Genomic DNA, 23,015 nt, shown 5'->3' with positions numbered 1-23,015 from the left:
TGTGGTTTATATGTTTAAAGAATTTTATCAATTCTTTATTTTTGGTCCATTTTTTACTTGTTAAAAAATTTGTTTCAAGTTATTATTTTTTTTAAAAAAAAAATGATTCAAGAGTTTTTCTACTTGATCATATTTTAGTCAAGTTTTAATCACTCTTAATTTACTTTAAATATTTTGAGTTTTTTCTTCAAATAATTTTATTTTTTTTACTTAGTCAATTTCGATAAAGTTTACTCCCTTTATAAATTATTCTAAGTATTTTAAGTTAGTATTTATTTTAAATAATTTAAATTTCTTCATTATTTTCAATTAATATTTTTTCAAAGTTAGTCAAATATTTTTTAAATCGTCGAATAACTGCGCGTGAAAATAAGAACCTCTTACCCATTTTCTCAAAGTGAAAAATAAGAACCTCTTATCCATTTTCTCTAAATTTTTAAGACTTAAATCTGTTAGGATCTTTAAAATTAAGTTTTTTTAAATTTTTTTAAAAAATTAAGTGGCGACTCTTCTTTTCTAAAATTATTTTTTTCTCTAAAAGTTGAAATTAATTTTAAACTGTCTATTTCTGATATAATACTCAAATGTAAAGCATCACAATAAACAATGAAATCCTTGCCTTCAACTAGCAATGTCAGAATAGGTGCCATGATTAGAAAAGTCTTGACCTTTTGGAAGCTTTCTTCACATTTGTTAGTCCACTCAAAAAGTACCTCCTTCTGAGTCAACCTTGTCAAGTGTGTGGTTATAAAAGCAAAAATTTTCACAAATCACCGATAATAACTAGCAACCCCACAAAACTTCTAATCTCAGTCACAGAACTAGGAAAGACTTAGTTCTTGACTACTTCAATCTTTTGGGGATCTACCATAACCTTTTTTAAAAAATTCAAATGGCATAAAGGCCATAAAAGTCAATCAGAATTCACACTTTGAAAATTTTGCATACAATTTCTGTTTCCTAGGACCCTGAGAACAATATGAAGATGGTATGCATATTCTTTCTTAATCTTCGAATAGACGAAAATGTCATCTATGAACACAATTACAAAAGATTCTAGGAACGGTTTGAACATCCAATTCATCAAACTCATGAAGTCTGTAGGTGCATTGGTCAATCCAAATGACATTACCAAGAATTCATTGTGCCCATATCGATTCTGAATGTCGTTTTAGGTACAAACCTTAGATCAATTTTTGAAAATATTGATGGACCTTGCAACTGGTAAAATAGAACATCATGAGGCAACGGGTACTTATTTCATATGGTGATCCTATTCAACTGTCGATAGTCAATGCACATACTCATACTATTATCTGTCTTCTTAACAAACAAGATAGGATCACCCCCGGGGAAGAACTAGGACGGATGAAACTATTATCAAGAAGCTCTTGGATTTTATCCTTAAGCTCCCTTAATTTTGCTATAGCCATGCGATAAGGAGGGATAGAGATTGGGTGAGTGTCCGGCTCTAAGTCAATACAAAAATCTATATCTCTATCCGGAGGCATACTAAACAAATTAGTAGGAAACACCTCCTTTAACTCAGATACTACAAGTTTAGACTTAATAGAGGGGAGCTCTGCTTCAATATCCTGAATATGAGCCAAGTATGCCAAACAACCCTGCCCCACCAGTTTTCTAGCCCAGATGAAAGATATGATCTTAGCTGGCTTAGGCTTGTACACTCATTCCCGCTTTAACCTTTCCATATTCGAGATCTCTGGAGTCATAGTCTTAGAATTATAGTTAAGCACAACATAATAAGGGAACAACCAATTCATGCCTAAGATCACATCAAAATCAGTCATATCCAAAATCACAAAATCAGCCCAAGTCTAAAAATCCATAAACAGAATAAAACAAGCACGATAGACATGAGTGATTACAATAGACTCTCTAATTGGGGTAGAAACATAGATGAAGGCATCAAGTATATCACAAACCATATCAATACCCAAGGCAAACTATACTAACATATAAGAGTAAGTAAAACCTGGATCAAACAGAAAGTAGCCATCCGATCACAGAAAAGAATAGTACATATGATCACTACATCAGACACCTCAGCCTCTATCCTGCCCAGAAAAGTATAAATTAGGCCCTGTCATTCTAATGGGCAACCTCTCTACCTAGATGCACTGCTTCTCTACATGCATTGTCATTTCCTCGGCCTCCACGACCTCTTTGATTTCCTCCTCGCCCTCCTTGTAGATGTCCTCTACTATTAATACCTTCGCTTGCCAATGCTACTGCTTTGGTCTGTTGTTGCACAAGATCATTAATGCGAGGGTGGGGACAACCTCTCATCATGTCCCCTCATTCCCCAATATTATAACAATTGCAGTCAAGGTACGGCTTGCCGCTTGATGTGAAAGAAGCATCCTGACCATCCTAAGTAGGATTTTGATGTGGAGTCCTTGAGTAACCACCTGTAGAAGTGGGCATTGCTGAGTAAATTAGCCGGAATAGCGACCTACCTGAACCCCTGGAGTAAGAACCATTGAAGTTACATGTGTTCTTGGGCTTCTTAGACAAAGCCTTTGCATACCCATCCCGTCGAACTCCTTTCACTTTCTTCACAAAGTATATCACTCCATTAAAGCTTCTACCTGCAGAGGTCATATGGATAGACAATATCTGTAACTTGGGATCTAATCCTTGTACGAACAAATAGATCTTCTCCTCCTCAATAGTCACCAGCTATGTAGCATATCTGGACAAGGCATGAAACTTAGCCTGATAATCAACTACAATTATGTCACCCTACTCGAGAGCCATAAACTCATCCTTCTTGCAATCTCTCAGAGTATGGGGAACATACTTTTCCAAAAACAAGACATAAAACTGAACCCAAGTGAGTGGAGAAAAAACTAGCGATCAACATTCCATAAATGCCCTCCATCTCTACTTAGCCTCACCTTGAAGCTGGAAAGTCACAAACTCAACTCCATGCTAGTGTACAATGCTCAACTTATGAAGCCTCTTATAGAAATTTAGGATAAACACTTAGTTTAGGCATCCTCACTCTCAGAACCCTGAAACACTAGAGGCTTCAGCTTCAAAAACTTAGTTAGCATCTCGTGCTCGATGTTAATCCAGTGTCTAAAAGTGGATGGAAGAAGGCATCCGAGCCTAATGCTCCATTCATTTGAGGGACTACAACAACAATAGGACGGGAGACTGGAGCTTGAGCATCTTGTACCATGAGAATGGCTCCATAGCCAACCAACCCACTTAGAAAGGTCATAATTTGCTGAGCTATAACTGGGTCCAAAGAGGGAACTCCTGCAGCCTCAGTCTCTACATCCTCCTCTAGTTCAGCATCCTCCTCAACCTCAACCTTCTCATTCTTTTCCACCTCAGTCTGGGGTGAGAGAAAGGCCTCTTCTATCGGTACATCCTCAGCTTGAGCTTCACCGTTGGTGGGTGCTGCCCTTCCTTAGCCTCTGTTGTGTCCTTTTCTTGTACCCCTGCCATAGCCACTTCCTCTTCTGGTTCATTGATTGGAGCTATTGGCCTAACATCATTGTACCGCGTGTTAGCCATCTTAGAAAAGAGTGTGAAAGAGGTTAGATATCAATTTGTATCACCAGACACTAATTGGAATCAAGTTATAGCACAAAGAAAGAAGAAGATAGAGAGATTTCCTAAATTCATGTAGCTATTCGAAGAAAATACATATGTCTCTGTACCGTTCTGTAAGACTCTACTAGACTCCTTGTGGTATAGCAAGATCAACGAACCTAGAACTCTGATAAAAAAATTGTCATGATCCAAACAGGGTCATGAGTGACACCCACGCTAACCCTCAAATGGGAGAACCAATATTATATCGCAACTAACATCTTAAAATAGAAATAAACATTTTAAAATTTGGAAAAATAATTTTATAATAGTTTTAAGCTAAGTGTCACACCCCGGGAGGGTATCCTAGACGTAACCGACACTCAAGAACTATTTCTGGCTCCCAAGCGAACCACATATCCTGATCACACATCCGTTCTTTCATTCATTCAGTGGAAAGTTTAAAAATAAAGAATAATTTAGCGGGCAACTCAAATCACCCATCCAACTCGAAGAATAAAGGCCATGGGCCAACAGATCAACTAAAATATTTGTCATTAAAAATAGTTTGACAAGAATATCTCAAGGATAGAAATACTCAATCGACTCATCACTATCTAGTCTATGAAGCCTCTATCACTACTATCTAATTAGTGCCAATGACATGTTCATGGCTACCTCAAATCAAAATGAAAAGGGCTAACTTGATGCAAGAATACACAGACGGTGTCCTCCGAATGTAGGGGAGGACTCACCAATACGCTGAGTGCGAATAGATCCCCAATGATGCTCCTATTGACGATCTCTTAAATCTGTCTCTGCATCATGAAACGATGCAGGTCCAAATGGACGTCAGTACGTGGAATGTACAAGTAGGTAATATGGAAGAATGAAACATACCTCAAGAAAAAATAACGTTGGTTCAAATATCTCCAAATCAGAAATATAAGAGAGACTCAAATAAGGCGTCATAAGTCTAAACTAAGAATACAGTTCAATCAAATCATTTACAATTCGATCCCATCAAATCACACACCACTCTATTCAATCCAATCACACATCATTATATTTAATCCAATCCAATCGTACACTATCCAATCACATATCATCTAATCCTATCCGATCATATACAATCCAGTCATATATCATCCAACCGAATCCAATCCGATCATATACAATCAATTCAACAATCAACTCAAAGGACTCAACTCAATAAATATGCATATTGAATTATGCAATGTTTTACAATTCAATTCAATCATCTCCAATCACAATCAAGCCAATCATATCAAGCACAATCCATACAATTCTGAGTTTCTCTAACCGACAACCATCACCATATGAGCGAGTGATAGTACAACAAGCCGACGTTGTTGCCACGTCCGTTCATACCTTGCCAGGGTATGAACGAATCAACCAATCATGGATATAATCCAACCAAGTCCTATAATGTCAAGATAAATATTTTGGGGAAGCATCCGACTTTAACGGTTCAATCCCCTCCTATGTTTGGCGACGTAGTTTATTAGTTCGAGTACGGACTATACTCTTACCCAATTCGGTGCTCGATACTCCTCCCAAGACTCAATATGCTCATATCTATCAAGTGAGTAAAATACTCAAAAATGCTCATTTAGTCTCATTGGACTTTTTCAAAACTCAACTCAAATCTGGCCTCATTGGACCTTCTTTCAAATCGACTCATCTCAAATCATCAAACTCTTTCTTTAAAATTTATGCAACCCCAACTCAATCTCAAAATAGATACTTTAATGCAAAAATACTCAACTCATTTAAATTCTCCTCATACTCCACTCATGCTTAAACTCTTTTTAAATCATAGATGAAAATAATCATTTCTTAAACTTAAAAATAGTGTATAAATAGTGTATGCAAAAATGCTCACAAAATCATTTATTTAAAACTCCTTCTCAAAAGATCCTTTATTTTCAAAATACTCATAAGACTCCTATCAACTCAGATTATGCAAATCACATATCACATAATCACATTAGACTCCAATCCGCTTCATCACATAACATCCTCATCAACATACCTCTTCATCAATCATTCTACATATATTAAATAAGCACCATTCACGTCATCACTCACATCGTCATCAAAACATCATCATCATATATTATCATTTACATTATCATCAAACATTATCATCACATCATTGTCAAGTATCATCATCACATCAATCATCTACTCCAAAATCCTTATTTTAGTCCTATGTTTATTTTATAGAAGCAAAGGGACATTCTTAACTAACCAATTCATTTTTTTCATTCCAATCAATACATATATACACACAACTATCCATCTTAACCTCAAGACACTTATGACAAAGAAATCTCATCTTGGGTTCATGTGAATGGAACATGAATCCATACTCTCAACAAAACTCAACTCAAGAATATCGTCAATACCTATAAGTCTATTACAAAGATACATTCGTAGTCAATAATATGAAAATTAACTATTTAGTAACTCAAGTTATTAAAATCATCAATCAACCAATAGTATCTAAAAACATTTCATAGTTTAGGGAAAACTTTCAAGAAAACCTTCCTAGAAGGTTCAACTCTTTCACAACTCCTATCCAACACATCTATGGGCATATGGAAGAACTCAATCCATATTTTAGGTTAGCCTTACATACCTTGTTTGAGGACTTTGAAGAAAACCTTGATATTGGGTCTTCAATGGGGAACTCAAATCTTGAAGCTCTTGGAACTCTCCTTGTTGGAAATGGAGAAGAAGAAGAAGAAGAGAGAGAGAGATGAGCTCCTAGGGCTTTTTAGAGAGAGAGTGAGGGATTGAAAATGATCCCAAAATGTGCTAAGGCTGATACATATATAATTTGGGGGAATTCCCAAATTACCCCTTCTCAAAAGTTCTGAAAAATAGGCAAAAATGCTCCTGGCGCGATAGTGGCGCGTCGCGCCATTGCAGCGCCAGGCTGATTACGCCTAAAACCTGCACATCTCGTAGTAGCGCGCCGCACCAAGGAACAAACTACTGAGGCACATTCTTGGCGCGATAGTGGCGCGTCGCGCCCTTATAGCGCCAAGACCAATATTTCCTGGGTTCTGGAAATTGGCTTGAAAGACCCTGCACACCTTTTAGTGGCGCGTCGCGCCAAGGACCAAACTACTGAGGCACATTCTTGGCGCGATAGTGGCGCATCGCGCCCTTACAGCGCCAAGGCCATTTCCCCAACAGTTGCAACCCAGGCTAAAAAATGAAATTCCTGTCGTGCTAGTTCGTCTTAGAATCATCATATCTTTTGACTCCAAATTCCAAAACATACATTCTTGGTGGCGTTGGAAAGAAGACTCGACGAACTTTAATTCAATAGGTCGTGGGCCACCCAGATCGTCATATTTCAAAAGATAGGGTCGTTAGAATTCAACCCCTCATGCGAACTCCTCCTCAAACTTAGCCACGATGAATTTTTTGGATTGATTTGGTCCTAGGGGTCCTTCATGATCCCACATCACCTCTAACGCTGCTAAATTTCTCAACGACTCATCTTACTCATGCAAATGGTCCACAATACTCGAGTTCGATCCTACCCGAATACAAGAAAGGTACGAATCTTAGGGAAATTTTTTAGGGGTGTTACACTAAGTTTTCATAAACTCAGGAAAATTAATCTAATAAATAAACAATGCAGAAGTTAACCCTTAGAACCTGAAAGTCATTGTACCAAAACTACTAAGTGACAAGTCTAAGAGTAAGGGAATGCAACCCTAAAAATAATAATATAACCTAAAGTCTGAAATGTCTAAGTCCGAAAGAATTTGACTGAGATCCTAGAGGAATCCACGGCAGCCTGAAAGAACTAGCGCACTCTTGAATTCGATCGGTCAATGATCTCCTAGCTGAGGTCTGTCAGCAATTGCTATGTATTCAACAATGAAAGAGCAAGTGTAATATCAGTACACACAATAACAACGTACTGGTATGATCACACAATTAGTCCAGTAAGTGAAATATACATAAGTAACAACACGCATATACAGAAGCACTTACCAATTAACATTTTATGAGCAAATATATAGTTTCACAGTATTAATCTCAACTACAACAGTCAACAAAGGTTCTATTATGGAACCCATACCCAAATTATTAATGTGCCGGCGTGACACCCGATCCAATAGTTAGTATGTACCAGCGTGGTACTCGATCTAATATGTGTCGGCGTGACATCCGATCTAATATGTACCGGCGTGGTATCCAATCCAACAGCCATAATCACAATCGCAATCACAATGAATAGTTCACACACTTGTATAATGAAGTATCAGGTTCATTGCATGCAACTGATCACAATATTTATTTCATTAGGTTCATTCCATTTTTTCCTATTCACTTACATGTATGTTATACTATTACCGCAGTTAAAAGGCACATATAACAGATACGAAAAAATAAACCATCACGGACTTCGAAATAAGCCTTGGAAACTCTAAAGAATTGAAGCTATCTCTTTTTCCAAAGTCTTGGCTCATTCTTGGTCTAAAAACAACAAGAAATACAAAGAATCAATGAATAATGGCCTACAATACCCGGATTATATCAAAATCCGAACTCTTGGCCACTTGAATGATCATCTCCCCCAACTAGGGGTTTTCCACCATTAATTCCAGGTCAAAACCTTTCTCTAAGAGAATTCCCATAGATTTTAAGGTCTAGGAATCAAATTACAAGTTAGAGGATTGATTAACTTATCTTTGATGAACAAGTAGGTGGAAAACTGAAAAGAACAAGGCCTAGGTCGATTCTGGTTTCTCAAAAATGAAGTAGCAGAAATAGAAATCATTTTGGGACTTTTCTGACTTAAATTCGCGAATATCCCGCCATGGCGACACCCATCCTACCATGGTGGCCCTAACATAGCGGGAATAATCCCTCCATGGCGGGTTGCACAGAGACAAAAACTCACAACTCGCGTCCGAAATCCCCATTTCGTAACACATTCTCAAACCATGACGTTCTAAAATCAATCCTTTACACTAAAATCAATTTTGGGAGTTCTACTCGCCCGAATTCGATGTCGCAAAGCCGTGTAGGATCCTTACCATCTTGGCTATCAACTCAAAAGATAAAACACCTATTTTAATCACCCATCCATTACCGAATTACCCTAGACCTCATCTGACTTAGATTTCGTCCAAGTCTGGCCAAGACTTGAAATATTCAAGTTATACTCAGAAGTTTTCTGGCCCAAATTCCTTCTTCATTGGCTTATCCCTAACGACGGAAACAGATCGTTACAATATTCATTATGCTTAGAGTGATTATCAGTTTCGAGGCATAAGTGGGTTTCATTTCCTTGATCTGCAAATCTTTTGTGGATTTAAATGCATTCTTTTCGAGGATACATATGATACATCTCAAATTCTTCATATGTATTTCTTTCAGGATCTTTTAACATAGGGGTATGTGGCGCTCTCTCAAACCCGTGCATTTATGGGTGCGTTTTCTGTTTCTGCCTTCATACTCCTTCCGTCTGCTTTTGATGCTTGTTTCGCAGTTTGGTAATGAGGACATTTATGGATGGATTCGTTGAACTAATGTTTCTTCTTAATAATGCATGCAAGTGTACGCAGTTGAGTTGTAACCTGAAACCCTTCTTTGAAGGTGGTTCAGGTAGTTTATAAATATAATGTAGTCTCTAAATGCTCCTACAATATTTGGAGGCATTTATGTAATAATCATATTCACAGGTTTGCCATCAGAATAACTCATTTTGCTATTTGTTGGAACATCTAGAAACATAGGTGTGTTGTTATATGGTGAGAATAAAAAAACTTGTTACTATTTAGGATGAAGCAGGATATCACCTGGATAAATGCTAAACTAGCCATTAGCTGCAATTTTAATATGGAATGGAATCAAGTCTATATGTTTATACACCGATCAAGAAGTTGAATGACAAAAAATCAATCAACTAGATTGTAATCAATCTCTGTTGTATTTTGGAGGTAAGGTTTGATCCCCCTCTTCTAACCTACTTTTGATAAAATACAACATTTGGGCACTGCCTAGTTAAATTTTTAAGAAAATGTTAAATTGAATTGGAGCAAGCTAAGGACACTCTTAGGTTTAAGAAAATGCTACATAGTCTTGCAATTTTCTCCTTTTTTAATCAAATTTTATCTGACCAAATTTCATTTTAGGTAGTATTTGAATTTGCCCTATAGAGTATTAGTCAAGATGGCAAACTGCATCCTTAAAACTTAAAAGTACAACAATGTAGGAACCCGGAAAATATAAACAACAAGTATAACATAGTAAAAGATATGGCAAACAAAACAGTAGAATAGGTAACAAAATATTACAAAACATGAAATTAAATATAGACCATTAAGATTAATTAATTTAAGAACATAAAGAAGTACATACAAGAATCCCAGTGGCTAGAATGATTATTACAACATTCTAGCAAGAAAAAAGCAGTTATTTATATATGAAGCACCAGCCCCCTAACTTAGTTGATCTACAATATGAACAATATTCCTAAAGCTATATGTTGAGGGCTGCCCTTTGATACCAAAGTGATGAAGAGAACGCGAATTTGACTTAACTAAGTTATACTCACTGACGATATGTTTGTTAAATCATAGCTCATGATCTCATATTAGATGCACTAATATGATCATGTATTGAATACTGATAATAATATCAGCAAACGAACGTTCAATCAACACTTTCAAGAGTATTAATACCTTTAGTAATGGCAGGAATACAACTTGAACTCCTAGCAATCCCACCTTTCTTGTGAGTATCTCTAGGACTAAGAGACTTAGCTCTACTATTTTTCAAGATTTCCCTCATAGCCTCAGCTTGGTAAAGCACAGGATATGCCCTACCAAGCCTATTAAACTTAGAACATGCATTCATATGATCATTTATAGCCTCTTCTAGCTTTTTACCTCCATTCTTTTCCATCTCTTCCTTCACAGCTTCAGAACACAAACCACAAATCAACTTCCCTGAATATTTCTCCCTAACTCTCTTAACATATTCAGGTGTACATTCTTCAGACATCCCACAACATTCACACTTTGCATCTTCAACTTCTGAAATAGGGGGAAGCACATTCTTCTCAATGTTATTATTATTATTATGATCATCGCGATCAGATACTACTACTGCTACTTCTTTGTTAAGTTCAAATGAGATATCGGATATTGTTCTTTGGAGACCATTATCTATGGCAAGTTTTTGAGGCTTGGCATGTGTGAACTTTTTGTTAGTCCCAACAACAATGGTTTCTTCTCTATTATGTCCCATGATGAGATAGAGATTTGTGTTTGGTTTTGCAAGAGTTGAAAAAGGGGTTTTCTTGAAGATGAGTACTATATAGAAAAATTGTATCTTAAGCTTCCAATTTATACTAGAGTTCAATATTCTTCTCTTGAAGGAAACCTAAAATGAAAAGTGTATATGTCTCAAGTCAACATTTAATGTATGTGTGCCTTTGAGTGAGTTGGAGGAAAGGGGAGAGTTATCTTGAATCACCTAGATTTTTCATGCATATATATACTAATAATTATATATGTGTGTGTTCATTTTTGTTTTCAAGGTTGGAGTTGCAGTCTATTGATTATGATAAATAATTTTACCATACATCATTTAATAATGTGCACTTCAGACTTGTACATATTTTTTAACAACATTTGAAAATGAAAACTTCATCATATTAACCTTAGAAAAATTATGATTTGTATTTTTTTTTTTTTATAGTTTTTAGATATTTAAATTTTATTTTTAAAATATTAAGTTTATCTAATCCCTTTTTACTTCAAAGTTTAATTAAATTAATTTTTGAAAAATAAAAAAATGTCGCATAAATTGTAAAGGAGAGTATCTTTGTAAGCACCTGGAATCATTAAACTTATAACAATGGTTAGTTACTTCTGAGATACTGGAAAATAACATTATTATTGCTGCTCTGGGATATCAATTTGCCAATATTTATTCTAGAATAAAATTATTATTGGTACTTTCTTACCAAAGTCATAAGAAAAAAATATAATCCAATTACAGAAGAGGGTTAGGTGCAGGGGCAAAGTAAGAAGCCACCATGTGGGTTCGATCAAACTCAATAGATTTTGTTCAAAATAATGTATTTGTGTTAAATTTTATTATTAAATATGTTTAATTCTTAATTAACTTAGAATTCAATTATTATTACTTAAAATCGTCATTATAAAATTCAAAACTCATAAAATTAAAATCATAATTTGGTCTCTCGGCAAGTAAATATGGTTTTACCTATGAGATGTGAAGTGTTTGTGAGTTTGTTCACGGGGACTACCATTCCAACCATCACTTTTTTAGTCTTGTTGGAAGAAAATGAAACCATGAAAAGTAGAAAATAAAGAAAAGAATATAGTTCCTTTATATGTCCTTTTTACCTAATACGAATACATAAATTGAAAAAACAACAATTAAGATCACGAGCAATAAACAAAAAAGCAAAATCTTGTGCCTTTTTTTGGGAAGATTTAGCTAACATGAAGGGGGGAAAACTCAACTTTAATTGCTTTAAATTGTGATAGATCTCACATGAATCTTGAAAATAGCTAGAAGCAAAAAGGGTGTTTTGTGATGGATAAGTTTAACTTATTTTGTTCTTAAAGTAATAGTTTTTGGCTTTCTTTTTCTAAAGTTTTATTTCCTTACTATGAGAATGCTCTTAAACTATTTAAAATGAATAAAAATGTCTTTCGTTTATAGTTTGATTCAAAAATATTTTTGTCGTCAATACTTTAGTCCAGAAATGCCCTTATTGTTATTTAATGACCCAAAATGCCCCTTTTAAAATAAATAAATTATTTATTTTCTTTTTGAGCACATTTCTTTCCTAATAATATTTCTTTTATTAACAAATATTTATTCTACTTCAATTAGAAAAATAAAATTAATTTTTTTTTGTTATTTTGATTATAATTATTTTTTTATCGTTATTTGAATAAAAATTAATGATGGATTTATTATGATCTTATATATATGACATATATTATCTATTAAAACTTAGAGTACATGAAATTATTCCTTTTTAATTGATAAAATGAGATTACGAAGAATAAAATAATTTCCTACATTTTTATTACTTAAAGTGGTTTAAAAAGAAAGAAAACAAGAATAGAGTTCCTTAAAAGTAATATTTTTATAAGGAACAAGATTTGTTTTTTTAAAAAAAAATATATTTATTCGGAAAATGGCATTTTTGACTCATTTTGTAACAATATGGGCAATTTTGACCCATTAAATAACAATAAGGGCATTTCTGGACCAAAGTATTGATGGCAAAGACATTTTTGGACCAAACTATAAACGGATGACATTTTTATTCATTTCAAATAATTTAATAGCATTTTTGACCATTTTCCGTTATTATTATTATTATTATAAATCATAGTATCTTCGTTTTTGTCTTTACCTTCATCCTTTGGTTTTAAATTGTGAGAGATTTATGCATACTTGATGCCTAACTATTCGATTAGTGACTAATATTTGTTGAGACTTATGTACACTTGTAGTTGGTTTTCAAAATTGGCCGTTTTGCCATTTCTTCTATAGATAGATGCTTTGTAAAAAAAAATCTCACGCTATTTATTTATTTGAAATCTGACTTAATTAAACTATGTAGATAAAGGATTTATGATCTATTTTTTTTTTTAGGAGACATCACCAACATTCAAACTCAATATCTAATAATGTTATAACTTATATGTGCTAACAATATTAGAAGCTATCACACATTTCTTCTTTTGATATCCTGAATTTTTACAGTATATCAATTTATCAAAATAATAATTTATCTAACAAACTCATTCAGTACCCTTTTATTTGTTTTTATTTATGTCTATATTCAGTCATACATGACTGAATATGTTAAAACTTGCTAAAGTTTCAATTATATGCGTCTGAAATTTTTTTGTCAAAAAAATAATAATTTTATTGTTCAAATTTCAATACTCAAATCTAGTCCAAATGAAATCAACTTTGAAATATAAGTTTCATTGTATCATAAAGAACAAATATAAATCATCAATTTTTCAAAACAATAAGAAATTCAAAAAACATTTAACACCCTTTTAATTTTTTCATATATGTTTGCGCTTAATCATGCATGACTAAAATATATGTTAAAATTGACTAAAATTTTAATCATATGTGTCCACATATAGAAACATAAACTAAAGAAGCGAAAAAGAAGCATACACTTGTTGAAGTAACCTAATACTGAAATTCGTGCAAAATAAAACAAAAGAAAGATACTAATTAAGAGCTTGTTTGGATAGGCTTATTTTAAGTATTTTTATAGTGTTTGAGTAAATTAAAAAATGTGATTATATTAGTAATTGATTTTAAGCTGGAATGATAAAAAAAGCCAAAAGTTTTAAGTTAAAATTTAGAAAAAATTATCAAAATACACATCTTATTTTAATATAATTTCTAAAATTCTCTACCATTTAAAAAAAATTCAAAAATCCCCTCTCAGATACATCACTCCCCTCTCGCTGATACATCCCTATCCCCATCTAGGATACATCCCACTCCTCTCAGATACATCTCCTATGTATCCGGATGTCCTATCCTCTCTCTGATACATCTCTATTCCCTCTCTCCCCTCTCAGATATATCCCTCCCCTATATATCCGGATGTCTACTGATGTATCCGCAAGTTAAAAGATGTATCTGAAATCATAAATATTAAGAAATTTTGTAATTTGAAAAGGAGTTGGAAAATAATGTAATTAACTCTTAACAGCATGAGATTTATATAAATTACACTAAAATTTATAAATTATGACTTTTGGCTTATAAATCAAAAACCAAAAATCAATCCAAACCTACTCTAAATGGGGCACAAAAATAGGACTCCCAATGACACTTTTACTCTTTTTTTTGTCCAATATTTTGTGGAAAAGCTACTTAATTAGACATACTTCACTATTATATATGCTAATATTACATATATTTTTAAATAATTATATATTTTACCACTAATTAAAAAATTTCTATCATATATTGAAGAAGTTACATTAAGATACGCATATCCCTAGATAATAGCCTAAATTAGTTATTTGCACATTTAAACCCCCCAAATTAAGGCTTTCAGGTCAATCAACTTTTTCCCTCTCTCTCTTCAACCTCCCACTCACGTCCTCTACCACCATTCTCCCTCTTCCTTTCTTCTCTCCACCACAATTTTCACCATTAAATCTCTAAAAATCATACCTAAAAAAATGGGCATTACATACTCAGGTTTATATCTATTTAATCACTATTTAAATCCACGAGCCAACAAGAAGGGCACGACGAGTGCGAGCCTGACCAACTATCAATACATTCTACATGAAATCCATGGTCGCACTACGCCAACACTGGAACATCATCTTTGACTGCAAATTCCACCAAGAAATAGCACATTCAGAGAATTTCGTGCATGTTTGCCTGCGTAATTGAATTTCGGAAGAAACTTGAGGACCTTTTTCTTCAATCCTTTATTAGCCGGAGGTGAAGAAAAAGCAAATTTCTAGTGGATATGGCAGAGATACATCAGATCCAGGAGAAGCGAGCAACAACGACAAACCAAAAGGTTAGCAAACACCATCGTGGTGAGATGTCGTACCAGCGAGGAACGTAATCATAAAGTTTCAATAAGCGGAGATTTTTGAATGATCTAGCATAATATTAATGTATCTGACATATTATTGATGTATTTGATACATTATTGATATATCTGACACATTATTGAGTTAAGTTTATATGTATCGAGTTTTTATCAGTGTATCTGATTAAATGTGTATGTCTCCTATAAAATATACACATGTATTGGAGATTAATGTATGTATCTTGCACATTATTGATGTATCTGGCACATTATTGAGTTAAGATTTTTTGTATCTAGTTTTTATTAGTATATCTGATTAAGTGTATATGGATCTCACAAAATATACGGATATATCTGAATTGCCCGAAAAAAGGATTTTAATTGTTTAAATTTTTTAGGAGTTGTGATATGTCATATCCTCTAAAGTTGTTACAAACGCGATTTTCTTCTTAACTAATGGATTTCAGTTATATCCCTTAATTATACACACTTCTAAAATTAATGGCTTTCAGTTATATTTCTTAATTAGACATACTAATTGATATGTATGATATGTATCTGCCTTATATGTGTCTCATGTATATGTATCTGAAAGAGGTAGATAAATGTATCTGAGACCCAAAATATGATAAAGAAGGTAAAATTATAAACTAGCGCAAATCTAAATAATTAGCTTCTAACGTAGTGAGTTTGTGTAAGTTACGTGTGAAAATTGAACAAGAGATGTCATTCTAGTCTTGTTTTTAATATTGGTGATATTTTGACCAAGAAAAGGGTCAAAGTCACTTTAAAACTTAATTAAGTTAAGTTGGGACCATCTTAATATCACCAAAACTTCTTAATCTTTTAAAAATTCAAAGATACCCCATTCTTCAACTACCTCATTTAATAAAATATACTCATATAAAAAATAAAAATTATTCAAACTTTCAAACTCCTCCTCTGCAACCAACAACGTCGCTTTGCCTCCTCTGCAACCAATAACCTCGCATCGTCATCGCCGTCACTCTGTCCAAACACTCAAAAGACACCTCTTGTTCAACGAACAATCTCACCTCATTGCCGTCGATCGTAAATCATTTTTTTTGAAATTTTTATGGTTTTGTGAACAAGAACACTGTTAACTCATAGTTGAGAAAAATAAATAATGGTGTTAATGGATTTGTGATTTCTTGTTTATGAAAGAAAATTGAGAAACCCCAAAAAACCCTAATTTTTAGGGACTAAGGGTCATATGTTTCAAAAGATGACTCATATGTTGGTAGAACTTTCCACGTGCTTGGCATATGTTGCAACAGGTAACCCATATGTTACAGCAACAGAAGGGTCATATATCGCAACAGGTAATCCATATGCAATAGAAGAGTCATCTATTGTAACTGGTGACTAGTATGAGGGTCATATATTGCAACATAAGGATCATATGTTGCAATATCTCACCCATTTTCAGGAAATTTTTTTGAACTTTTTTGAAACAGTTATAACCTTTTTTTTACCTTGTAGATAAAATGTCAGGAGAAATACCATTTACTCAATCTTTTGATGCTTCCTCTTCTAACAAATGCTCTGCCTGTCAATGCACAAAATATCATCATAAACGTGAGGATTTTATTGAGTGTGTTACTGAATTGAAAAATACTATTAAAGAATTGACAAATAATATGTCATGATCTCGATCCGCCGTGACTGACATCCATACTAACCCTCCGGTGGGAGAACTATTATAATAGCCCAACAATTAACACACGCAGTAGATAAATAAGATAAGGATGCAAAAGCAGTCTTAACTAAAGAAACAGGCCTGAGTCCCCATAAACTCAGAAAAAATTCAGTCAACAACTAAAACATGCGAAAAATTATCCTAGTAATTGAAAGTCAATCGTACTAAAACTCTAACACTATCTAGTCTAAGAAAGGGAATGCAATTCGAAAAGAGAGTGATAAAAATTAAAACCAATATCAGAACATCTAAGTACGAAGGAAGGACTAGGAATAAAGAGAGTCCACGACACCCTGAAAGAAATGGCTCACCCTTGAACTTGAATAGCTTTCTCTCCTCTAAGAGAGGTCTCTCCGTAGTCGGCTAAATATGCTCTATACTCAACAAAGACAGAGAAAGTGTAGCACCATTACAAAAAATCAACAGTGTACTGGTAGAATCACGCGGCTGACCAGTAAGCGGGTCATGGACAAGTAAACCCAATATAGTAAGCACATATATAAAGAATAACTTAACCATTTTCATCTCAACCAGTATTCAATAAGATCACAGTTCATCAATCTCAATATCATTAAAATTTCACATAAGGGTCATCTCATGGGACCTGCAAATATTCATTATGAGTTGGAACATGACACTTAATCCAAAGTTTGGGTTGGAACATGACACCTGATCCAAATGTGTGTTAGAATGAGATACCAAATCCAATTATGTGTCAAAACATGACACCCGATCCAAACATACAAAACAACCATTATTACAATCAATGGTCAACATTATATCACTAAGAACAGGTTCATCACAAGTCAGGCTAGTAAGTGATTATTTCACACAAGTCATAGCATGCTTCCCTATTTATATACACATATGCATACAATGAAGTAATTTAGCAAATACATGAAATACATACGGGAAATATTGTTATGCATTATTTTTACCGAAGTTAAATAAAGCACAACTTATAGACTTTAATAGAATTAATTATTGTATAGAGTCGCCACCTAATTTATTAAGGAAAATAAGAAAACCTGTTTGATGCATGACATGTATGACTCACGTTTCATTCTGCGAAAAACCAATTTAGATTCTAGGTAAGGGTTTACATTATTCCAAAGAGAAGGTGTAAGGCATCCTTCAGGATCTACAAAATGTGGTACCCGGCTAGACTTAATTAATCAAAAAGGGAGGGGATACAATTATTATTTGCAAGTGTAACACACATATATATAAAGAAATATGCACTAAAATTGTATAAAAATATATGTATAAAAGAGTATGTATCAAATAAGTAATGTATATTGTCGTCAACTATGTATACGAAAATATGAGAAAGACGATACAAATGTATATATAAAAAAGTGTAGTTTTTATGCAATATTAAAAGAATTACCCTTTATTATTATGGAAAAAAAAAAGAAAACTCTTTTACCATAAAAAATATCTTTTGTAATGTGTGAAAAGAAAAATATTTCTTTATAGAAGAAAAAAATATTTTCTCAAATAACATTTTTTAACTTACAATATCAATGAGAGGATAAACTATAAAAAATATTTTAAAGGAAAAAGATTATTTAATGTTGTCTAAAAATGTGAATTAACTGATTAAATAGTTAAATTAATTAAATTTCTTTATGTAAGTATTTACGGCTTAAGTTTTGCCTAACTTCAATAATATACACAATAATAAATTAAAAATAATATTCGAACTTCATTAAATTCAAATAGCTTCCTCGGGAAGCAACTCTGGGCTGGGTGCCTATAAAACACTTAGTAGAAGTATTAGTAAGGTATAAATAATAATAATAATAATAATAATAATAATAATAATAAATAAAAAAATCATTTTATAAACATGGGAGGCTTTGAAAATTGACGATAATTTCTTCATCAATCATTTTTAACTTGTAAAATATAATATATAATGTAAACTTAAACTAAATTTTCTGTATTTTAAAATGGGGAGGCCTCAAAAATCGACGGAGAGAATTTTTATTGGAAAATTTTAATTTATATTTTTCAAACACAAAATTACATAAACTAACAAAAAAAAGAAGTAAAATGAGCTAAAAAAGTAACCAAATAATAACAACATATCATTAGAAATTCAAAATAAATAAATAAAAATGCATGGCATTACTTCAACAATTTAAAAATAGACCAAACATGAATAAAGATAGGACAAATACAAAGCAAACAATGAAATTGTAATGGAGAAAAACGAACTTCAACAGAAAATACCACAACATCCTACAACCTAACAAACATATAATAGATTTAAAAAATTGACATACAAAAAGACAATAAAAAAACAGAATGATCATAGATAATAATCCAACTTCCTCAAAAATAGTAGGAGGAAAATATTTTAGTCAATAATGTTAACTACTGTATAACATCAAATCATTAAAAAGCAACCCAAAATAATAAGACAACAAATCACTAATCAATGACTACCACAGAACCAAAAAAAATAAAAAAATATAGAGATTGCAACGAAGTTCCCTAAAGAAACATAAAATCCACTAGAAAAATGCTAAACTTAACCAACAGTTGGCATTGACAACAAAAATAATTTACTGCGAATCTTATACAAATTGCATGAAACTAACAAAATAATAAATAAAACAAAGAAACTAATAATTGAACCAAACATAAACTAAAAATGATAGAAAATTGAGAGAAATGAACAACACTAAATAAATAAAATAACTACACAAAACAGCCACATATTATTCAAAAAGACAGAAACACCATCAAATCAACTAAAACTCCTAATCACAAACCCATATTCACAGAAGTATCAAAATAAATTCAAACAAAGACCAAATCATCAAAATAGTTGTTGAAAACAATGGTGTCATTGCAAAATTGTAAATCCATTCTAAAGAAAGACAACTCATATCTAAAATAATTAATCACTGAGAAAATAATAAGAAAAACGGAAAGGAGACACACTGGCTACTGTTATGATTGATGAAGCTCGTTTGATCTGTTGTTGCTGCTGCTCCATTCATCGGGATTGTTGGTGTCGAGCGGTGCTCGATGGCTGAGCTATAGTAACCATGGGTCAATGTTTAAAGTGAGGTGAGGGATTTTTGTGGTTTTTGTGTTGTTTCGGGTAGTTTGTTGCAGAACAAGTGGTGGGTTTGGTTGGATTTCTTGCTAGAGAAGATGAAGGAAGAAGAAAAAGAATGAGGGAAAATGGTGTTTGGGGTTGGCGGATGTTTGAGGAAAATAATGGGGAGAGGCAATTTTAGGTTTTGCTCTTTTGAGAAGAAGAGAAAGAGTTCCTTAGGGTTTTGTCTCTTTGAAAAATATTTATATCCCCATTCTTTATTTTTGGATCACTTTATTTTGGGTCATAAAGAAAATTTAAGATTACACATTTTACAAAATTATGGGTTCAAAATTATGAATCCAAAATCATGAGCTAATTTAAATATTTGAGTAATGCAATATTTATCCGTGTTTCAACATATTCTTAGACTGTGTTAAAAATATTAAAATCAATATGAATAAATATAACAATGGCATGTAAAATGTAAATTAACGAACTGTTATAAAAAAATAGCTATAATTATAACTAAATAAAATAAATCGATAAAAATCTTAATCTAAGGATAATTATAGATAAAATTAATTTAAAATTGTTAAAATATACTTTTGAACTATTTAGCAAATAAAATATTTAAAAGTATGAACTTTGAAAATATCAGGCCAAAATTTGGTTTCAACTATTCCGACTTTCTATATCTGCGGACTGTGCTAAAAGTATAATTAATGTAAAAATAATATATGTATCAATATATAAAACAAAAAAAATGTAATCGATATTTTTGAAGATATACTCTGTTGTAAAGAATAAATTACAGAACTATGTTGTGTACGTTTGTTGATGACAGTAAAATAGTGTGAATATTAAAATTTACAATGACAATAAATGGATAAGAACCCTATTATTTATGAAACTAAGAAAAACACATTCATAAATTATTAGAAGAAAAAAGATGAGAATAAATTAATGAAAATCTTAAAATAAAGATACTTATTAATAATTCAAAAAAGTGTAAAAATAATAATTTGTGTTCTTTAACAATCAAGAAGTTTGAAGACGTTAATTTTGAGCACAGAGAGCCAAAATTGGGTGTCAACAGTTTGTCCCTTTTCGACTGAAGATGACGTAGAAGTCTTCGGACGAAAATATTGACATGCAACCAATTTTGCTCGACAAATGATTATTTTTATTTTATATATAAAAAAATAAATTGAATAAACTCTGATTCAGAGTTGCCTACATACCTCGAGCTTCATGAGGATCATACCATGTATAGTTTGAAAGTTGAGGCAAATCACCTCTTGTCTTGTTGTTTGGAGTTAACGACTCTGGTCCTAGTGAAATGTTTCATATGTTCCTGATGTCTCTTCCAAAATTGCCCCAATATAGAGTTGTGATAGTTGGGAAAGCAAGATTGCATTTGCTGGAGAAAAAGAATGATTACGTCCTTATGATGACCGAACTCTGCATCGAGCTTCCTTCATATCTTGAGTGCCGTGAGAAACGTTAATGTAGTTGAAAAGGAAAAGTTGCGGTAAATTTTGATTAACTCTCAAAATTTGCCCAGTGTTGAATCGTGATGACACTGTTTTCTTTGGTGACAATGGCAGAAAGAATTTAGTATAAATGGAGGGCCAAAAATGTGATGTAAAGGGCCTTCGACTGGTGAGGCAAGCATGTAATGTAAAAAGCCTTTGATTGGAAGGACGACAAAATGTAAAAGCTAGAGTGTGGATACATGCGTTAAAAGGTGGGTGCATATAAAAACATACTAAAATACTCGCATTAGAAGGTGAGCACCTATAAAATATACTGTAATACTCGTATTAGAAGGTGGGTGCCTATAAAATATACTGAAATATCCGTATTAGAAGGTGAGTGCCTATAAAATATAATGAAATACCTGCATTGGAAGGTGGGTATCTATAAAATGTATTGAAATACTTGTATTAGAAGGTGAGTGTTTGTAGAATGTATTAAAATACTCGTATTAGAAGGTGGGTGTCTATAAAATGTACTAAAATACCCGTATTAGAAGGTAGGTGCCTATAAAATATAATAAAATACCCGTATTAAAAGGTGGGAGCCTGTGAGATGTATTGAAATACCCGTATTAGAAGGTGGATGCCTATAAAATGCACTGAAATACCCGCATTAAAAGGTGGGTGTCTATAAAATATAATAAAATACCCGCATTAGAAGGTGGTGCCTATAAAATATGCTGAAATACCCATATTAGAAGATGGGTGCTTGAGAGATGTATTGAAATACCCATATTAGAAGGTGGATTCCTATAAAATATACTAAAATACCCACATTAGAAGATGGGTGCCTATAAAATGTAATAAAATACCCATATTAGAAGGTGAGTGGCTATAAAATGTGTTGAAATACACGTATTAGAAGGTGAGTGCCTATAAAATGTGCTGCAATACTCGCATTAGAAGGTGGGCGCTTGTGGAATGTAATAAAATGCCCACATTAGAAGGTGGCCCCCTATAATATGTAATAAAATACGTGTATTAGAAGGTGGGTGTGTGATGATCCATTAGGTCATTTTGAGTACTAGGGCTTTTTATTTCATAAAAGACTCATTCCGTAAATTTTTAATGGGTATTTTCGACTATTCGATAATTATGGTTATTTAATTAAGGGGTGAATTTAGATAACTTATTTAATTAATGGGCTAAAGTGATAATATATTTAATATCCTGTTCCACTTATTTCATATTTATTAAAATAGTTAGTAGGGCTATTACTTTTAGTACTTAATTAATTTGAAAAAGAAAAGTAAAAGAAGATAAAGAGAACAAGAGGACGAGAGACTCACTGCGGCGGAAACAAAAATGAGGAGAAAGTCGAGTAAGCCAAGTAAGGTAATTCTTTGCAAGTTTTATATAGGAGCATAGGGTACTATTGTTATCAATGGATAATGGAAAGATTGATAAATGAATATATATATATATATATATATATATATATATATATGTGTGTGTGTGTGTGTGTTGAATAGAAAGGAGGAAAATTGA

General features: G+C 32.8%; 1 protein-coding gene across 1 annotated transcript; it reads right to left on the bottom strand.

The window, feature by feature from the left end:
* Positions 1-9,938: 9,938 nt before the first annotated feature.
* LOC129888353 (uncharacterized) lies at positions 9,939-11,064 on the bottom strand. Its single transcript, XM_055963344.1, has one exon. It carries the CDS (start codon positions 10,873-10,875, stop codon positions 10,279-10,281), a length of 597 nt encoding a protein of 198 aa, XP_055819319.1. The 5' UTR covers positions 10,876-11,064; the 3' UTR covers positions 9,939-10,278.
* Positions 11,065-23,015: the final 11,951 nt, after the last annotated feature.

This window comes from Solanum dulcamara, chromosome 5 (assembly GCF_947179165.1).
Source record: "Solanum dulcamara chromosome 5, daSolDulc1.2, whole genome shotgun sequence".
In the NCBI taxonomy this organism is placed as follows: Eukaryota; Viridiplantae; Streptophyta; class Magnoliopsida; order Solanales; family Solanaceae; genus Solanum; species Solanum dulcamara.
Note: the sequence above shows the minus strand (reverse complement) of the source record. Positions and strands in the feature narration are given on the sequence as shown.